The sequence below is a fragment of the Physeter macrocephalus genome, chromosome 2 (assembly GCF_002837175.3).
Source record: "Physeter macrocephalus isolate SW-GA chromosome 2, ASM283717v5, whole genome shotgun sequence".
Lineage (NCBI taxonomy): Eukaryota > Metazoa > Chordata > Mammalia > Artiodactyla > Physeteridae > Physeter > Physeter macrocephalus.
In genome coordinates, this window is record NC_041215.1 from 100,644,421 (window position 1) to 100,664,157 (window position 19,737).

The following is a 19,737-nucleotide window of genomic DNA, read 5'->3' on the forward strand; positions in this document are numbered from 1 at the left end:
ACGAACCCGTGTCCCCTGCATCGGCAGGTGGACTCTCAACCACTGCGCCACCAGGGAAGCCCCTGACCATTTTTTTAATTGGGGTGTTTGGGTTTTTTTGGGGGTTTTTTTGTTGTTTTTTTTTCTGTTTCTCGGTATGTGGGCCTCTCACTATTGTGGCCTCTCCTGTTGCGGAGCGCAGGCTCAGGACGCGCAGGCTCAGTGGCCATGGCTCATGGGCCCAGCCGCTCCGCGGCATGTGGGATCTTCCCGGACCGAGGCACGAACCCCTGTCCCCTGCATCGGCAGGCGGATTCTCAACCACTGCGCCCCCAGGGAAGCCCTGTTTGGGTTTTTTGATATTGAGGTGTATGAGCTGTTTATATAGTTTGGATATTAACCCCTTATCAGTCTTTCCATTTGCAAACAGTTTCTCCCACTCAGTAGGTTGTCTTTTCATTTTTTCAGTGGTTTTCTTTGCTGTGCAAAAGGTTTTAAGCTTAAGTAGGTCCCATTTGTTTTATTTTTGCTTTTGTTTCCTTTGCGTTAGGAGACAGAACCAAAGAAAGATTGCTACAATGTATGTCAAAGAGTGTTCTGTGTTTTCTTCTAGGAGTTTTGTGGTTTCAGGTCTTACATTCAAGTCTTTAATCCATTTCAAGTTAATTTTTGTAAATAGTATAAGTTAGTGTTCCATTTTCTTTTTTTGGCAAGTGGCTGTCCAGTTTCCCTAACACAATTTATTGAAGAGACTACCTTTTTCCCATTGTATATTCTTGGTTCCTTTGTTGTAAAATAATTGACCATATATGTGTGGGTTTCTTTCTGGACTCTCTGTTTTGTTTCATTGATCTATGTGTCTCTTTTTATTCCAGTATCATACTATTTTGATTACTGTAGCTTTGTAGTATAGTCTGAAGTCAGGGAGCATATGTTAGCTCCAACTTTGTTCATTTTTCTCAAGATTGCTTTGGCTATTCAGGATCTTTTGTGGTTCAGTATAAATTTTATGATTATTCTAGTTCTGTGAAACATGTCATGGGTATTTTGATAGGGATTTCATTAAATCAGTAGATTGCTTTGTGTAGTATGGACATTTTACCAAAATTTCTGTGAACATGGGATATCTTTCCATTTCCTTATATCATGTTTAATTTCCATCACCAGTGTTTTATAGTTTTGGAGAGTATAGGTCTTTCACCTTCTTGGTTAAGAGCATTCCTAGGTATTTTATTCTTTTGGTGTGATTTTAAACAGGATTGTTTTGCTTTCTCTTTGTGATTGCTCATCGTAAGAGTATAGAAAAGCAACAGATTTCTGTGTATTAATCTTGTATCCTGCAACTTTACTGAATTAATTTATTCTAATAGTTTCTTGGTGGAGACTTTAGGGTTTTATATATAAGTATAATGTCATCTGCAAATAGTGACAGATTTACCTTTTCCCTTCCAGTTTGATGCCTTTTATTTCTTTTTCTTGCCTGATTCCTGGTCTAGGACTTCCAATACTGTGTTCAATATAAATGGGAAGAGTAGGCATCTTTGTCCTGTTTCTGATTTTAGAGGAAAAGCTTTCAGCTTTCCAACATTGAGTATGATGTTAGCTGTGGATTTGTCATAAATGGCCTTTATTTATGTTGAGATATGTTTCCTCTATACCAACTTTGATGAAAGTTTGTATCATGAATGGTTGTTGAATTTTGTCAAATGCTTTTTCTACATCTGTTGAGATGATCATGTGATTTTTATCCTTTCTTTTGTTAATGTGGTGTATCACATTGATTAATTTGTAGGTATTAAACCATCCTTGCATCCCTGGAATAAATCCCGCTTCATCACGGTATATAATCCTTTTCATAATTGTTGAATTCAGTTTTCTAATATTTTGTTGAGGATTTTTGCAACTGTATTCATCAGAGATGTTGGCCTGTAATTTTCTCTTTTTTTGTGATGTCTTTGTCTGATTTTGGTATCAGGGTAATCGTAGGCTCATAGAATGAATTTGGGAGTGTCCCCTCCTCTTCAGTTTTTTGGAGTAGTTTGAGAAGGATAGGTATCAGCTCTTCTTTATATGTTTGGTATTGATAGAATTTCCCTGTGAAGCTGTCAGGTCCTGGACTTTTGTTTGCTGGGAGGTTTTTGATTACTAATCCAATTCCACTACTAGTGATCAGTCTGTTCAGATTATCTCTTTCTTCCTCATTCAGTCTTGGAAGGTTGTATGTTTCTAGAAATTTATCCATTTCTTCTAGGTTGTCCAATTTTTTGGCATATAACTGTTCATAGTATTCTGATGTGTTTTTTTTGTACCTCTGTCATATCAGTTGTAATTTCTCCTCTTTCAGTTATTATTTTGTTCATTTGGTCCTCTGTCTTTTTTTCTTAAAGAGCCTGGCTAAAGGCTTATTGATTTTAGTTATCTTTTCAAAAAACCAGCTCTTAGTTTCATTGATCTTTTCTGTTGGTGTTTTTTTTTAGTCTCCTTTTCATTTATTTCCTCTCTGATCTTTATTATTTCCTTCCTTTGGCTGACCTTGGGCTTTGTTCTTTTTCTAATTCCTTTAGATGGTATGTTAGGTTGTTCATCTGAAATTTTTCTTTTTTCTTGAGGTAGTCCTGTGTCGCCATAAACTTCCCTCTTAGGACTGTTTTTGCTGCATCTCGTAGATTTTGGAAAGTTGTGTTTTTATTTTCATTTGTTTCAAGGTATTTTCTGATTTCCTCTTTGATTTCTTTACCTACCCATAGGTTTTATTTATTTATTTATTTATTTATTTTTTTGCGTTATGCGGGCCTCTCACTGCCGCTGCCTCTCCCGTTGCGGAGCACAGGCTCCGGACGTGCAGGCCCAGCGGCCATGGCCCACCGACCCAGCCGCTCCGCGGCACGTGGGATCCTCCTGGACCGGGGCACGAACCCGCATCCCCTGCATCGGCAGGCGGACTCCCAACCACTGCGCCACCAGGGAAGCCCTACCCATTGGTTTTAGTAGCATGTTGTGTAGTCTCCACATGTTTGTGGTTTCCCATTTTTCTTCCTGTAGTTGATTTCTAGTTACATACCATTATGTTCAGAAAAAATGCTTGATATAATTTCTGTTCTCTTAAATTTGTTGAGACTTGTTTTATGGCCTAGCATGTGATCTATCCTGGAGAACATTCCATATGCATTTAAATTTTATTTATTTTTTATTTTTTAAAATTTTTGGCTGCATTGGGTCTTCATTGCTGTGCTCTGGCTTTCTCTGGTTGCGGCATGCGGGGGCTGTTCTTCATTGCGGAGCGCGGGCTTCTCATTGCAGTGGCTTCTCTTGTTGTGGAGTATGGGCTCTAGGCGCACGGCCTTCAGTAGTTGTGGCACGCGAGCTCCAGAGTGCAGGCTCAGCAGTTGTGGCGCATGGGCTTAGTTGTTCCGTGGCATGTGGGATCTTACCAGGCCAGGGCTTGAACCTGTGTCCCCTGCATTGGCAGGTGGACTCCCAATCACTGCGCCACCAGGGAAACCCCCATATGCATTTCAAAACAATGTGTATTCTTCTGTTTTTGGATGTAAAGTCCAGTAGATATCTATTAAGTCCATCTTGTCTAATGTGCCATTTAAGACCACTGTTTCCTTATTGATTTTCTGTCCATTGATGCAAGTGGAGTGTTGAAGTCCCGTACTGTTATTGTATTGTTGTCATTTTCTCCCTTTATGTCTGTTAATATTTGCTCAATATGTTTCGATGCTCCTGATTAGGTTCATCTATATTATGTACATAGATGTTAATGAAAGTTAATCCTATTCTTGTACAGATCCCTTTATTCTTATATAATGCTGTTTGTTGTCTTTTGTTATAGATTTTATTTTAAAGTCTACTTTGTCTGATATGAGTATTGCTCCCCCAGCATTTTTTTCCTCTTCCATTTACATGAACTATCTTTTTCCATCCCGTCACTTTCGGGCTGTGTGTGTGTCTCTGAGATGAGTCTCTTGCAGGCAGCATATAGATGGGTCTTCATTTTTATCCAGTCAGCCACCCTATGTCTTTTGACTGGAGCATTTAGTCCATTGATATTTAAAGTGATTATTGATAAATGTGTACTTATTGCCATTTTGTCACTAGCTTTCTGGTTGTTTTTATAGTTCTTCTCTGTTATCTTCTTCTTTTATTTCCTTCCCTTGTGGTTTGATGATTTTCTTTAGTGGTGTGCTTGTATTCTTTTCTCTAGTTTCTGTGTGTCTATTGTAGGTTTTTTATTTGTGGTTACTGTGGAGTTTATTTATGTTGACCTAGAACTTTATGTGCTTATTTTAAACTGATAGTCATTTAAGTTCAGATACATTTATACACGTTAAAAAAAATTTTTTTTAACATCTTTATTGGAGTATAACTGTTTTACAATGGTGTGTTAGTTTCTGCTTTACAACAAAGTGAATCAGTTATACATATACATATGTTCCCATATCTCTTCCCTCTTGTGTCACCCTCCCTCCCACCCTCCCTATCCCACCCCTCTATGTGGTCACAAAGCACAGAGGTGATCTCCCTGTGCTATGTGGCAGCTAACCACTAGCTATCTAATTTACATTTGGTAGTGCATTTATACACTTTTAAAAGGCTACATTTTTCATTCCCCTCCCCTACATTTTGTGTTTTCAATGTCATATTTTACATATTCATGTCTATCCCTTAACTATTTATTGTAGTTATAGTTGATTTTATAATTTTTGTCTCTTAATCTTGTACTAGCTTATTTAAGTAGTTGATCCACAGTCTTTACCTTATATTTGCCTTTACTAGTGGGATTTTCCTTTCCTATAAGTTCTTCTTGTTGTAGCCTTTTCCACTTAGAGAAGACCCTTTAACACTTGTAACATCAGTTAGATGAACTCTCTTAGTTTTTGCTTCTCTGAGAAGTTCTTCATCTCTCTTTCAATTCTGAATAATAATTTTGCTGGGTAGAGTATTCTGGCTTGTAGGTTTTTCCCTTTCAATACTTTAAATATATCATGCCACTCCCTTCTTACCTGCCAAGTTTCTATGGAAAAATCAGCTGATAGCCTTACGGAGGTTCCTTTGTATGTTACTCTTTATTTTTTTTTCTTGCTGCCTTTAAAATTCTCTCGTTAACTTTTGCCTTTAACATTCTCTCGTTAACTTTTGCCATTTTAATTATGATATGTCTTGGTGTGGGTCTTTTTAGATTCATCTTATTTGGAACTCTTTGTACTTCCTATACCTAGAAATCTGTTTTCTTTCTTCATCCTCAGGAATAAATTTTTTCAGCCATAATTTCATCAAGTACATTTTTAACCTTCTTCTCTTGCTCTTCTCCTTCTAGGACCCCTAAAATGGGAATGTTGTCCCAGAGGTTCCTTCAACTATCCTCATTTTTTAAAATTTGTTTTTCTTTTTGCTCTTCTGATTTGGTGATTTCCAATATTGTATCTTCCTGATTACTTATGCATTCTTCTGTATCTCCTAGCCTGTTATTAATTCCTTTTAGGGTATTTTTCATTTCAGTTATTATGATCTTCAGCTCCAACTGGTTCTTTTTTATATTTTCTAGTCCCTTGTTAAAATTCTTACTCTGTTCATCTATTCTTTTCCCAAGTTCAGTTAGCATTCTTATTACTAATGCTTTGACCTCTATATCTGGTAAATTATTTATCTCTATTTCATTCGTTGTTTTTTCAGGTGTGTTTTTTTTTCTTTTGTTTGAAATAAATTCTTTTATCGTCTCATTTTGTTTAACTTTCTGTATCTCAAGGTAAAAGTTACCTATCCCAAACTTAAAGGGGTGTCCTTGTGTGGGAGTATCCCTGTGCTGTTTGCTCGTGTCCCGTGGCTTTGTTGGGAGAGCTGAATCTGAAGTGAGCACAGGTTACATCTTCCCCCAGGGTGTGCTGGCAGTTACCATCTTGGTGGGAGGTAGGGCCAGAGATGGAGGGGCCAGAGCCAGAGCCAGGTGTGAGCTGGCACTTCTCCTATGCTCAGTGGCTATAGCCACCCTATCAGGTGTAGGGCCAGGTATCAAGGTGCTGGAGCAGAAGCCCTAAGGGTCAGGTCCAGTCTGGTTTTGTTCCCTCTTAAGTGTGCACTCCCCCTCCCCTCCAGCAATGGCAGCCTTCTCCCTAGTGGGCAGCTGCATCAGGGCAAAAGGGTCCAGAGTAGGTGCTTGGTGTGGGCTGGGGTGTGCGCTGGGATGGTCCCAGCACGTCAGTAGGAGTTCCAAGTAGCTCCTGCCCCACCACTTCTGCACACACTGGTAATGATTGCCCTCACCCTATTCAGGTGCAGGGCCCAGTCTGAACCGCTCCATCTCCCCCAAGTGCTTATCCTCCTTGACAGTGGCAGCCTTTACCTAGTGGGGAGCTGCTGCAGAGCAAGAGGGGCTGGAGCTGGCATCCGTGCAGGCTAGGGCAGCTGTTGGGGTGGTCTTGGGAAACCGGCCAGAGCCCCAGGCCATTTTTAATCTGTTTCCTCTACCTTGTTCCTGGGAGTAAGCAAGTGTGTGTGCGCTCTTCAGGAGCAGAGTCTCAGTTTCTTACAGCTCTCTGGTATGTCCCACTGATTTTCACACCAGCTAGTGGGATTCATCTTTCCATTGTTGGTCCCCAGGACTGGGGTTCCTAATATGTGATTCAAGCCCCCAAATCCCCAGGGAGGATCTCTGACTCTGTGATATCCCCTCCTCTTCTGTATCCCTAGTAGGGACATAGGTCCCGACCTGATCACTTCTCCCTTCCTACCAAACTCTGTGGATCTTTCTTTGCAGCCTTCCTTGTAGACATCTTTCTGCCAGTCTCCAGTTTGTTTTCACTGAGAGCTGCTACACATATAGATGTATTTTTGATTTGTTTGTAGGGGTAGGTGAGCTCAGCATTATCCTACTCCACCATCTTGATTCCCTCCATCACATATGTTCTCCTTTTTGCAGAATTTTTATAACATTCCTAAAAAGAAATAACCCTGGAAATTGAGATGCAAGGCAATAGAGTTGACTTGTGCATGAGATGATATTGTTCTTTCACTCCATGTGAGTTTTGTCCCTAAAGTGTCCTCAGAGCAGGAAGCTTGCCACTAATAAGGCTAGACCTGCCTTAAACCAACTTCAGTAGAAACACTGAAGTCTAAATTAGTGGTTCTCAGCCTTAGCTACACAGTAGGCTCCCCTGGGGAATTTTAAAAACTCTTCATGCTAGGAAGTATATGATGTCTGCCATTTACTTTAAAATGAATCATTAAAAAAGGAAAAAAAATAGTTTGATAGATCGATAGAGGAAATGATGGATGGATATATGATAAGTAAGTATAAAAATGTTAATGGTTGAATTTGAATGGCAGGTGTATGCACATTTCAATTTTTCTGTATATTTAAATTCTTTCAAAATAAAATATAAAGGGAAAACTCCCCATGACCGGGCTTGCACCCCAGAGCAATTAAATCAGAATCTCAGGGAGTAAGCCGTAGGCTTCAATACTTTTTAAATCCCCGGTGATTCCAATGTGCAACCATAGTTGAGCACCGCTGGACTGAATGGTATGAAGTGAAGTCTGGTTAGGCTTGGCAGCTATAGAGCTGACTGAATAAGTAATCTCCCTAGAGATTTGCCGAACACCTCAGTGTTAATCTTATCTTATCTGCCCAAGGGACTTACCATAGAGTTAGCAGACAAGATCCAGCCCAGAAATGGCAGGTGATCTGAAAGACAGTTGATAAACCATGGTTGTGAAACGGTATGTTGCCCAATAAAAAGATAAAGCTATTTGGCCACTATTTATGTGCTTTTAATTAATATTTTCCAGAGGCAGCGATGCACTTAAGTATAATCATCTATACTTGTGTAACCTTGCACAAGTCTTAATTTTCTTGTTTCCTCTTATTCACCTATGAAATGAGCTGGGGAAGTACACCTCTCTTATTTACTTCTGACTGGGAAAGGTGATCAGTGTAATAGGCTGGGTATATACTTTCTCCTTTGTGAAACTAATCATCTCGTAGAAGCTGTGGCCCATGATTTTGACCTGCTTTTAGCTTTCCCAAGAGAAATGAAGTATATTTTTAAGTGTGTGAGAAAAATCTTAAATACTCATAGCCAGATCTTAAACCCTTGAAACCAAATTTTAGCTGGGAGTGGAATACATTTTAAGATTTATTAGTGAGTCTGATGTTACCTATCTAACCTTTTAAACCTTGATTACATGTTAGAGATCATCCTTATAATCTTAAGGAAAATACATGCCTCTTTTTCTGCCCATATTCCTGTAATAAGAGCTGAAGCTTTTTGATAGCCTTTGAAAGGTGAAACACTTTTGAAACTATTGATTCACTGGTGTTTTTATGTCATGCCTTGGGTTGGCACATTCCAAAAGGCACTGACCTCATCAGCCCAAGGGAAAGTGCTCTTATATAGCACATTATTCTTTTTTTTTTAATTGACAATCTTGTGTTAGTTGCTGGTGTACAGCAAAGTGGTTCAGTTTTATATATGTGCGTGTGTATATATGTTCTTTTCATATTCTTTTCCATTATACTTTATTTAAAAATATTAAATATAGCTCCCTGTGCTACATAGTAGGACCTTGTTGTTTATTTTATACACAGTAGCTTGCATCTGCCACTCCCAAACTCCTAATTTATCTTCCCCCCCACTTTCTCCTTTGGTAACCATAAGTTTGTTTCTTATGCCTATGAGTCTGTTTCTGTTTTGTAAATAAGTTCATTTGTATCATTTTAGAGTCCACATATAAGTGATATCATATGGTATTTTTCTTTCTCTGACTTACTTCACTTAGTATGATAATCTCTAGGGCCATCCATGTTGCTGCAAATGGCATTAATTCATTCTTTTTTATGGCTGAGTAATAGACCATTGTATTTGTATACCACATCTTCTTTATCCGTTCATCTGTTGATGGACATTTAGTTTGTTTCCATGTCTTAGCTATTGTAAATAGTGCTGCTATGAACATTGGGGTGCATATATCTTTTCAAATTATAGTTTTGACTTGGTATATGCCCATGAATGGGATTGCTGGATCAGATGGTTGCTCTGTTTTTTTAAATTCTTCATTCAACTTAAGTTTCTGCGGTCTCTCCGTATTGCTATATATCTAGTTAATTTCATTTGCTTGCTGCTTAATATAGGTATAATTCTTAGGAGGAGAATTGCTGGGTTGTATGATGTAAATAAATTGAAATTTACTAGAGTTTGTAAAATTTTTCCTAAAAGTAATTATACCCATTTAGAAAGCCGTCTATATAAGAGGATGTAGAGTGACGTGTTAACATGGATGAATCTCATAAAATAATACTACACACTGTTTAGGGATACATTTATAGTAAAATTATTAAAAAGGAACAGGGGGGCTTCCCTGGTGGCGCAGTGGTTGAGAGTCTGCCAGCCGATGCAGGTGACATGGGTTCGTGCCCTGGTCCCGGAGGATCCCACATGCCGTGGAGCGGCTAGGCCCGTGAGCCATGGCCGCTGAGCCTGTGCGTCCGGAGCCTGCGCTCCACAACGGTAGAGGCCCGCCTACCGCAAAAAAAAAAAAAAAAAAAAAAGGAACAGGAACAGGAATGATAAAACACCAAATTCAGGATAGTAGTTAACTCCAGGATGGAAGAGATTTAGTTGGATTAGGTTATACAGAGGGTTTCAACTATATTAGTAATGTTTTATTCTTTTTAAGTTGAGTGATGAATAGAAGGGATGTTACTATATATGCCTGAAAGATTTCCAGCATTTTTTTAATATAAATTTATTTTATTTATTTATTTATTTTTGGCTGCGTTGGGTCTTCATTGCTGCATGCCGGCTGTCTCTAGTGGCGGTGAGCTGGGGCTACTCTTCGTTGCGGCGCGTGGGCTTCTCATTGCGGTGGCTTCTCTTGTTGCGGATCACGGGCTCTAGGCCCGCGGGCTTCAGTAGTTGTGGCTCGTGGGTTCTAGAGTGCAGGCTCAGTGTTGTGGCGCACAGGCTTAGTTGCTCCACAGCATAGGGGATCTTCCTGGACCAGGGATCGAACCCGTGTCCCCTGCATTGGCAGGAGGATTCTTAACCACTGCACCACCAGGGAAGCCCAACACTTTTTTCTTGTCTTTAAACATATGTTAGTTAGTGCTTTATGCTCACTTTAATCTACCACTGGCCCCATCACTCTTATACCAACTGGATTCAAATATTGTTAGCTGCCTAGCCCTTTAGGAGCAGCTGCATTTGTCACCTTAATTTAGAGATTATTTAAAGATTTTGTTTTGTTTTAGTAAATTTTTATTGAACTATAACATATTATACAGAAAAGTACACAGTATACAGTTAATGGATTTTCACAAAGTAGAGCTAACCATGTGACCAGAACACAGAATATTCCCAGCACCCAGAACCCATTTCATAGCCTTTTTCAGTCACTATCCCCCATGATGTTACTATCCATCATCCTGACTTCTAATACCCCAGATTAATTTTTGAACTTTATAGAATAATACAGTATATAATTTTTGTGTGTCTTGTTTCACCCAGCATTATAATTGAGAGATTCATCCATGTTGTTTGTTGCTGTACTTCTTTGGTTTGAATTGCTTCATGGAATTATATGAATATTTTTAAGGGTGCTGTGCTGAAATTATCAGTTTTATGAATGTATTTTCATGCTTCTAGTCAAAATACATAACTCTGGCAGTTTAGGTTGTTTCAACTCTGTAGCTCATTTCAAACTTTGGGGTAACGTTGTAGGCTTGTCCTACTTTATTTCCAACTTATCATATGTATCGAAGAAGAAAAACCCTAGGAAATTTATTAATAGAATTAATTTAGAATACTTGCATTATCAAATACATAAAAATAAGTTCCTTTTCATCCATTTCTTAGGTGTCTCACAGTTTCTGTAGTGTTATGTTTTTATAGTTTTATATTAGAAAATATATTTAAGGGGCAATATTAGGGTAGGAGATTAAGAAGTACAGACTACTGTGTATAAAATAAGCTACAAGGAAATATTGTACATCACATGGAATATAGCCAATATTTTATAATAACTATAAATGGAGTATAATCTTTAAAAATTGTGAATCACTGTTGTATAGTTGAAACTTACATAATATTATAAATCAACTATACCTCAATTTTTAAAAATATGTATCTATATATATTTAGATCATTTGATACAACAGGAGGATATGACCTTGACCTAAATACTGGTATTTCCAAGACGGCCTGGTAAGCTAGCTATGGAAGCTACTTGGATTTTAATGACACAGAAACATCAGATTTCTGAGGGCAGCAGGATTGATTTGCTTCTGTGTTCTTCCCCATTTCAGTGTCCTGAATTAGAAATCCTTCCAAAAAAGAAACCCAGTATAAAAATTAAAGTGCTTTATAGATGAGAACATGCCATCTGACAAGTTTCAGAGCATTTTATTGAGTACTCTGAGGCTGGGGGTAGCGTAAATTACCTGAGAAATATTGTGCAATAAGGATATTCTGTGTTTTGTCTGAAGAGAGGCAAATCTAAAATTCTTGAGTGTTCATCAGTATTTTCCACTGAGTTCTAAGGTTAACAGCAGTTTGCTCACGTTTAAAATGAGAATAATTGTTGCATCCATACCTCCCTTTAGAGGCAGCCACTCTAATTCTGAACCTTAAGCGAATACACCTAAGGGGGAGCCATGGAACATGTTTTATACTGTACACTGTGGAAAAGAGCACCAGAAACAGGCAAAGATGAGAAAAAGAAGGATTCTGCTGATGGAACAAGAGAGATTTCCTGAGACAAAATGTGTTTTCATGTAGCCTTTCTAAAAAAACCTAAATATTAGCACTCACATTTTAACAGTTCTTGAAAACAATCAGTGGCTACAACCAAGAGGAGTTTGCCCTTCAGAGGTGGGAAACAAGAAAAGATACTGAGAGAGGAAAAAGTTGATTTAAATTAAAAATTTTGGATGAAATTTTTTCTGATTCAGAGATAGGCTCAGTAATGTTAACTGTTGATTTGTATTGAGAGGGTTGCGAATAAGAGGAAGAAAATGTAGAAAAACACACAATTTGGAGATTTGTGAGTAAATATTAATGATTTTATTCCCCCAAATCATCTTTTCTTTAAAGTGCAAGATGTGAGTAGTCAGCTTTTATGAGTTAGTTTTCAAATATAATTCAGCCTATAAGAATTCTGTTAATTCAACTTTCGTAATTCTCTGTGGGTAAACACAAGACTCTTGTCTCCTTACATATTGACAGTTCTAATCATCCGTACTCAGAAAGGGTTTTGAATACTAGATACCACAATTCCTTTAAAACTGAAATATTTTACCCACAAAGTCTCAGTTATATTCATGAGTCATGTTAATTTGGAGTTTCCATAAATGCTATAAACCAAATGAATTACCTCAGTACATGTATAGGGGTATAGCCTACTTTTATTTGTTGAAATAGCTATTTTAGTTGAAATAGCATCATTAGAAAAACTTAGGATTGCTTTTTACAAGTTTTAAGGATTTTTTGTGATTTTTTTTTTTTTTTTTTTTTTTTTTGCAAAACTTGTGACATCTTTTTTTTTCTGTTTTGGAGTGTATATATATATATATTTCATTAATGAGACTTGTTTTTTTATTCTTCTGTTTTGCCTCTAGATAAAAGTTAAGCAGCTAAAAGAACAACTACATTCTTTTACTGAAACCAGTTCACAGAATGACCATCTACACAAGTTGAATAAGGCACTGGAGGGCAAATATGCTCAGGTGTGATTAATAGCTATAAAACAGATTGCTTCTATGTTGTTTTAATTAGCTTTTAAGAAATTGGTGCCTTTCTCCCCACCTCACCATATGATCCCAGAAAGATGAATATTCTCTCACTTGACTCAATTTATCAAAAATATTTTTAAACACCCTTAATGTACAAGGTTCCACTCAACCACTGAAGAATTCATAAAGATGCCTGAACGCATAACTCGTTGCCAACAAGATATACCTGCAATAGCGCACTTGAAAGAGGTATGAGTAGTGAAGGTGCTTACTTGTTAGCATGGTGGCTATTGAGACTGAAAACCATCTGTAGGTCACATAACAATTTAACATATGAACAGAGAAAATTAGACAAAGAAGATATATAAAACATTTAGTGAAGAAAATAATCCAGGAATATGTTACTAAAAGAAAGTGATTCATTTTAATGGTTTACAAATTTATCACATTTATTTTTAATTTTTAACATCAGTGTAAGCATGTGTAACTTCTTTAATTATAACATTTGTGTATGTATACCCTTGGTAACCAAGCAACTAGAATGTGTCTTCAAATGGAATGCTGCTAGGGTTCTAACAATCTGACTATACTGGTAAAGGGGACCTCATTAGATACGCTTTGTTTCTTCACTAGGACATACTTTACACTAGTATTTTCTTCATTCTGAAAGCAAAGGAACACATTTTTAAGTATATTTTCCATCCCAGCTTCATTTAGAACGTTGTGTTGTTTCTCATAGTAAAGGGGGCACTCACTGAAAAATAATTCTAGGTTTAGTTGATTTTGTCTTTTTAAATTGGTGATGCCTCCAAGAAGAAGGAAGTCTCCAGAGAGGCCTGCATCTTCAAAACTCCCTGAAAGCCATAGGCCCCATGTCAACAATGTAAAGGAACGAACTTCGTCAGTTGGTTTGCCCAGTGTTACGCCAAACCCTACGTGCCACGTGACCTGTGCACCTCCCCTGACTTCTGTGAGGTCTTCTCAGGAGATGGGAGACTCTGGGATCTCTCTAAAGACTCTTCTGAATGCCATTAAAACCGTGGAGGGAAGACTGGAGGGTATAATAGACATTCTTGCCTCAAGACCATTAATAAATGATGAGTCACCAAATTTTCTTTACCGGGATTTGGTAAGTGAAGGCCACAAATTAAATCATAAGGAAATTTAAGATTTATACAACAGTGAAGAAAAGTAGTAACATCTAGAAAGATAACATTTGGAGGTGTGAGTAGCAACAAGGAAAGAACTTCACAAACAGGAAAAACTGATGATGTAGATCAAAACCATCATTCTGGCTATTGCATACTTAATTTTTGTTTTGGACACAGAAATGTCATATTTGGCTTAAGAGTAACCTTTGAGATTTTTAATCTAATTTTCACTTTAAAAATTAATGCTAATAGTCTTAACATTTACAGTAAAATGGGTAAAGCCTGATTTTAAAGTAGAAATACATAAATAGAAGCCCTGAGAACTTGAACACTGGAAAATGCTTTCCAAAGAAAACTTACTAGAGCATCCATCTTTGTTTGGTATTTAAAAATAGAAAGTACTATAGCTTGTCTTCTAGAGTTAACTACTATTTAGACCCTTTTTGTAAGCACTTTTGCTAGTGGCCTTTTCATATTTATAAATATTTTATAAACACTGGTAAAATTATAAAAACTATATTCTTCCTAATGTACTTTTTTCGAGCAAAATCCAATAGGTTTTCAAAACCTTATAAGTTAGCATCATTTGTACTATTCTTGAATCCTTACAGAAGAAGTTTAAAGTATTTTTAATGTTACAGTTTAAAAGTTATAAGGAAGTATAATATTGAGGAAGATGTGGGGAAAAGGCATTCTTCTTTGCTACTGTTTGGAGTGCCCTTTTCCTGTGGAGGGCAATTTGGCTTTGTTTATCACTTTACGCCCACAGTTGTACTTTTTCCTACAGATACACTAGCTTGTACATAAGACATGTTTACAAGGTTACTTTCTGAAGTATTGTTTGTTATTAGCAAAAGACTAGAAACAACCAAAATTCCATCGGTAAGAGGCTGGCTAAATCAGTCATGGTATATCCATAGTTTGGAATACTGTTTGAAGATATATTTATCTTAATCATAACATATCTGTTATTAGGTTAAAACAGTCAAGGTTCAGAAGAGTATTTTACTATTTGTGTGCAAAAGGGTTGAGGCGATGAAGTATACATATGTATTCACTTTTGAATAGAGTCTCACAAATTGGCAACATTACTTTCGAGAAAGGAAACGGGGTGGCTGGGAGATTTTTCACTTTATCCTTTTGTACCTTAAGAGTAATGTGAATGTGCTACCCATCCAGAATAATTTTATGAACATTTTATTTTCAACAGAAGTAAAAGTAGAGAAAGGATGGTCTTTTCAACAAATGTGCTGAAGCAACTGGGTATCATATGCAAAAACAAAAAAACAAAATACCTTTGATCCATACCTCTTACCATATATAAAAATTAACTCAAAGTGGATGAAAGCCCTAAAGGTAAAACCTAAAACTGTAAAACTTCTGAAACATAGGATGAAACCATTGTGATCTTGGATTACACAAAGATTTCTTAGATTTGACATCAAAAGCATGATCCATAAAGGAAAAAATGTAACATTGACAACATATGCTCTTCAAAGACATTGTGAAGAAAATGAAGAGAAAAGCTACAGGCTGGGGGAAATAACATTTGCAAATCACATATCTGATAAAGGTCTTGTCTCCACAGTTTATTAAAAACTCTCAAAACTCACTAAGAAGGAAAAACAATCTGAAAAAAAAAAAGAAGGCGCAAAGTATTTGAACACACATTTCACCAAAAAAGATATATGGATGATAAATAAGCACCTGAAAAGATGTTAAACATCAGTCATTAGGGAAATGCAAATTAAAACTGCAGTGAGATACTACCACACACTATTAGAATGTCTAAAATTGAAAAACTGATTACCCCAAGTGTTAGTGAAGATGTGGAGGAACTCTCATACATTGCTGAAGGGAATGTAAAATCACTCAACCACTCTGGAAAGTAGTTTGGTAGTTTCTTTAAAAGTGAGACATATTACTACCATACAACCCAGCCATTCCACTCCTATGCTTTTACCAAAGATAAATGAAAGCATATATCTACACAAAGATCTGTATACAAGTGCCCAGAGCAGCTCTACTTGTAATAGCTTAAAACTGGAACAACTCAAGTGTTCAGCAGAATACTATTCAGCAACAGAAAAGGAAGAAGTATTGATACATAAAGAAGATTGAGTGAATCTCAAAATAACTGTGCTGAGTGAAAAATCATTCAAAAATGAGTACATAAAATATGATTTCATTTATATAAAATTCTAGGAAATAAAAGTGAATTGATTGCGACAGAAAACAGGTCAGCGGTAGCCTTGGGTGGATGTGTAGGAACAGGGAGAGACAGAAGTGGGGGAAATTACAAAAAGGCATAAGGGAACTTTTGGGATAATGGACGTATTCGTTATCATGATTATGGTTTATACGTATATCAAAATTATACACTTTAAATATACATAGCTTATTGTATGTCAACTATATCTCAGTAAGGCTGTTTTAAAAAATGTGAATGTATTATACTAAAATTAATTATTTTTAAATGTTTAAAATAACATTCTTGAAATGACAAAAACAGTAGGGATAGAGAACAAATTAGTGGTTGCCGGGGGACATGGGATGAGTTTGGGGGAGGGTGTGAACACAGAGAAGTAGCACAAGGGAGTTCTTTGCAGCAATGGAGCAGCTCTGTATCTTGATTGTTGTGATCACAGGAATACGTGCACGGGATCAGATTACATAGAGCTATGTGCATGTGTGCATACACAGATGAATGCAGGTTTAAAAAGGTGAAAATTGTCAGTTTTGTAGTCTAGTTAATCTCATTAAAGTCAATTTCCTGGTTTTAATGTTGAACTACAATATAAGATGTCATCATTAGAAGCAGGGAAAAGAGTGCATGGGGACTCTGCACTAATTTTGTAACCTGTGAGTCTGTATTTCAAGATAAAGTATTTTTTAAAAGAGTAGTATTTAGAATAGTATGATGATCATCTGAAATAACTGTGTAGATATACTAAAAGTATTTCAGAGATGTAAAATTCTAATACTTCTAATTAGGATTAGGAAACTAGAACACTTCTGTAACACTATTTTCTTGACACTATTTAGTACTTATTCACCTTTTATGATATTAATTTATGTTTTTTATGATATTAATTTACGTTGTATTTTCAAATTCTGTGATAATCAGTTTCTCCCCCGTTTTTCATCTTAGCATCATTGTCTTATCTCCCTTACCTTCATTCTGTGCTTTTATAGAGACTGACATATATTAGAGATTTGCCCGTGTTTATTAACAGATTTTTTTTGCTTTGTAGTTTTAAGGGGAAAAACAGCTACTAAAGCTAGTTTTTATTTACAATAATATATAAGCATATTTAATTAAACATTTTAAATTTGGTTTCTAAATTGCTGTGTCTTATTCTAATTGCTGATTGATTGTGCTTTGGGAGAATCATTTATCATTTCTTTTTTTCTACTAAGGTGAAATCCATTCGTGAAAAGAATGAAGGGGAGCTCTCACGAGTTGTGACGGGTCGTGCTACAGCCCTGAAAGAGAGTCAGAAGTTGAAAGGTGACCTCGAAGCTTTGGAGGACAGGGAGAACAAGAAGGCAAGACATCAATCCTTTCTGAAGTCTGTCACTGAAATGAAGCACTTCTGAAATCTTTCATGAGCCATATTCTTTCCTTTCTTGTTACCTTTAGTAAAAAAGAACGAGGATTGATCAGAGGAGGATTTTTTTTTTCTCCTAAAGAAAGGATAACTTTAGAAGAGCTCTAAAATATTTCCCTTAAAAATACATGATTTAACTCCCAATGGATTTTTTTTTCTTCCTGTCTTAAAATAATCAAAAGTCCTGCTTTTTTCTGTTGAAACACATCTGACCTTGGTAATAATAACCACCTATGTTTTATTAATGTGATATAACTGTTAAGCTTTTATGTTAAATCAAAATACCAAATGCTTTCTGCTTAACAGTGTGTGTACTTAGTGAGAAGAGAGGTAACATCCCAAACTTCTTGACAGCAGGTGCTAGATTTTGCCCCTCTGAAGAGGGCTGTGAGTTACATCATTCTTCAGCAGCTTCCACTTTCTCTTATGGTCCTTTTTCCTCAGATAATTCTGATGGCCTTCAGATGTGTTATCGTCTTCTGACCCCATGGTAAGATAGCTGAGGAGGGCTAGCGCAGGCCAGTCTGGGACCACCTCTAGACCCAAGAAGCCGTTGGTCCTTATGTCTCAAGTTAATATATGTGCTGTGACACAACAATAGTTAGGATGCACTGCAGAGTTCTTCATAGGATCCATATGATCTAGGGTCTAGTTTTCTTTTTCTCAAAGTCAGAATAACTTAAGAAACAAAATAAATATAAAATATACTTTAATTATTCCTCTTAGCATTCTGCCAGACCTGGTTTCCATACTCTTCTAGAAGTCATGGGACTCAGCAGAAGAATAACCAGAAAGGACCAAACATCTTTGTCTTATTTCATTTTCTATTAGGTGGGAAACTTTCAGCGACAACTGGCAGAAGCTAAAGAAGACAACTGCAAAGTTATAGTCATGTTGGAGAATGTGTTGGCTTCTCACAGTAAGGTGCAAGGCGTTCTGGAAAAAGTGCAACTAGAGCTTGGACGGAGGGATTCAGAGATTGCAGACCTCAAGAAAGAAAGGTACCCGAGGTTATCTTTCTATCTTTGTACTTGTATTTTTCTGCTGACTTGTAGTAAAGAACAGTGTGCGGTCAAGGAACAGTCACTTTATATTGATTCCCTTGTGAAAATAAAGCAGTGAAACTAGCAAAGTATTTAAAGAACTAGCAAATTCAGGAAAATCTGGAATTATAAATAAAAATGATATCCAAAAATTCTCATATTTTTGTAGTGATGTAAATAAGTATGTATTCTAGAAATTCATGTGATATATGCTGTTTTATCCTTGCTGCTTTCTACACCATTTATACCTGCCCTTGGGTCTACAGAACGGCAATTGTCAAGATTAAAGCCAAGTGTCTACTTCTGTTTGAATTAATTATCCATTTATTAGTATCCTATTTATTTTAGATGAATCATTCTGAGAACTACTTTTAGCCATGTTTTATAAGTGAACTCCTTTGAATGTTTCAAAAATTACATAAAAGTTTCCCTTTTAGGTTAATGAACAAATGGTTTGAGTTTAATCAGACCTCTAAGACATATTGTAATATGGTGCATACTGCCTCTATGTTATGGGAGAACAAGCGAGTTTTATATTCTTCATTGTTGCTTGTTGTTTTACATATTATGAATCTGTATTACCTCTGAACTTAAAAAAAGTCAAGGGGATGGTATTAAAAATAGTTTACTATTCACAATAAAATTCTAGGTAAAAAGCAGAAATCTCAACAGCAAGCCAGTCCATATAGAGGTGATATATTTTTGTACTAGTAATATATGTAGTATAAAGTTACCAGCCCATAAGTTAGTCATTAACATATAAATGTACTATCAGTACATTAACATGTACTGATAGTTTAATATATAAAGCCAAATTGAATCATAAATGGGACAAGTTTTAATCCATAGGAAAATTAGTTTCTTAACCTGAAGCTGAGGCTACTAACTGTCACCTGCCAACTGTCAGATATTCTGAGCATCTGTAGCCCACTACATATGCCATTTGGGCTTCCTGGAAGGTGCCCTGTAACTCCCAGTGGTATCACTCCTAGACGGTACTTTTCTATGGTCACTCTCTCTGGGCCCTTCATTTACAGGGCTCTAAATCAACAGCGGGTACAGAAGCTGGAAGCAGAAGTGGACCAGTGGCAGGCCAGAATCCTTGTCGTGGATGCCCAGCACAACAGTGAGGTAGAAGCCAGGTGTTTTTTGTTTGTTTGTTTGTTTGTTTGTTTTGCGATATGCGGGCCTCTCACTGCTGTGGCCTCTCCCGTTGCGGAGCA

General features: G+C 36.8%; 2 protein-coding genes across 3 annotated transcripts in view; both read left to right on the forward strand.

Annotated features, from left to right (window-relative positions):
* The window catches only part of LOC102979117 (coiled-coil domain-containing protein 150), a 44,116-nt gene extending 31,475 nt beyond the window's left edge, over nt 1-12,641 (forward strand). Inside the window, exon 5 of the mRNA XM_028480399.2 lies at nt 12,596-12,641. Within this exon, the coding sequence (XP_028336200.1) occupies nt 12,596-12,599 (4 nt within the window). The 3' untranslated portion in view covers nt 12,600-12,641. The remainder of the gene's footprint in view (nt 1-12,595) is intronic.
* Nucleotides 1-19,737, forward strand: part of CCDC150 (coiled-coil domain containing 150) — a 137,306-nt gene that overhangs the window by 101,567 nt on the left and 16,002 nt on the right. Inside the window, exons 1-4 of one of the 2 annotated variants that reach the window (XM_055089213.1) lie at nt 13,427-13,838; nt 17,281-17,409; nt 18,303-18,472; nt 19,552-19,645. In XM_055089213.1, coding sequence (XP_054945188.1) covers nt 13,512-13,838; nt 17,281-17,409; nt 18,303-18,472; nt 19,552-19,645 — 720 coding nt within the window. In that variant the 5' untranslated portion in view covers nt 13,427-13,511. Of the gene's footprint in view, nt 1-13,426; nt 13,839-17,280; nt 17,410-18,302; nt 18,473-19,551; nt 19,646-19,737 lie in introns of those variants that run through there. The other variant, XM_028480392.2, reaches the window with a different exon arrangement.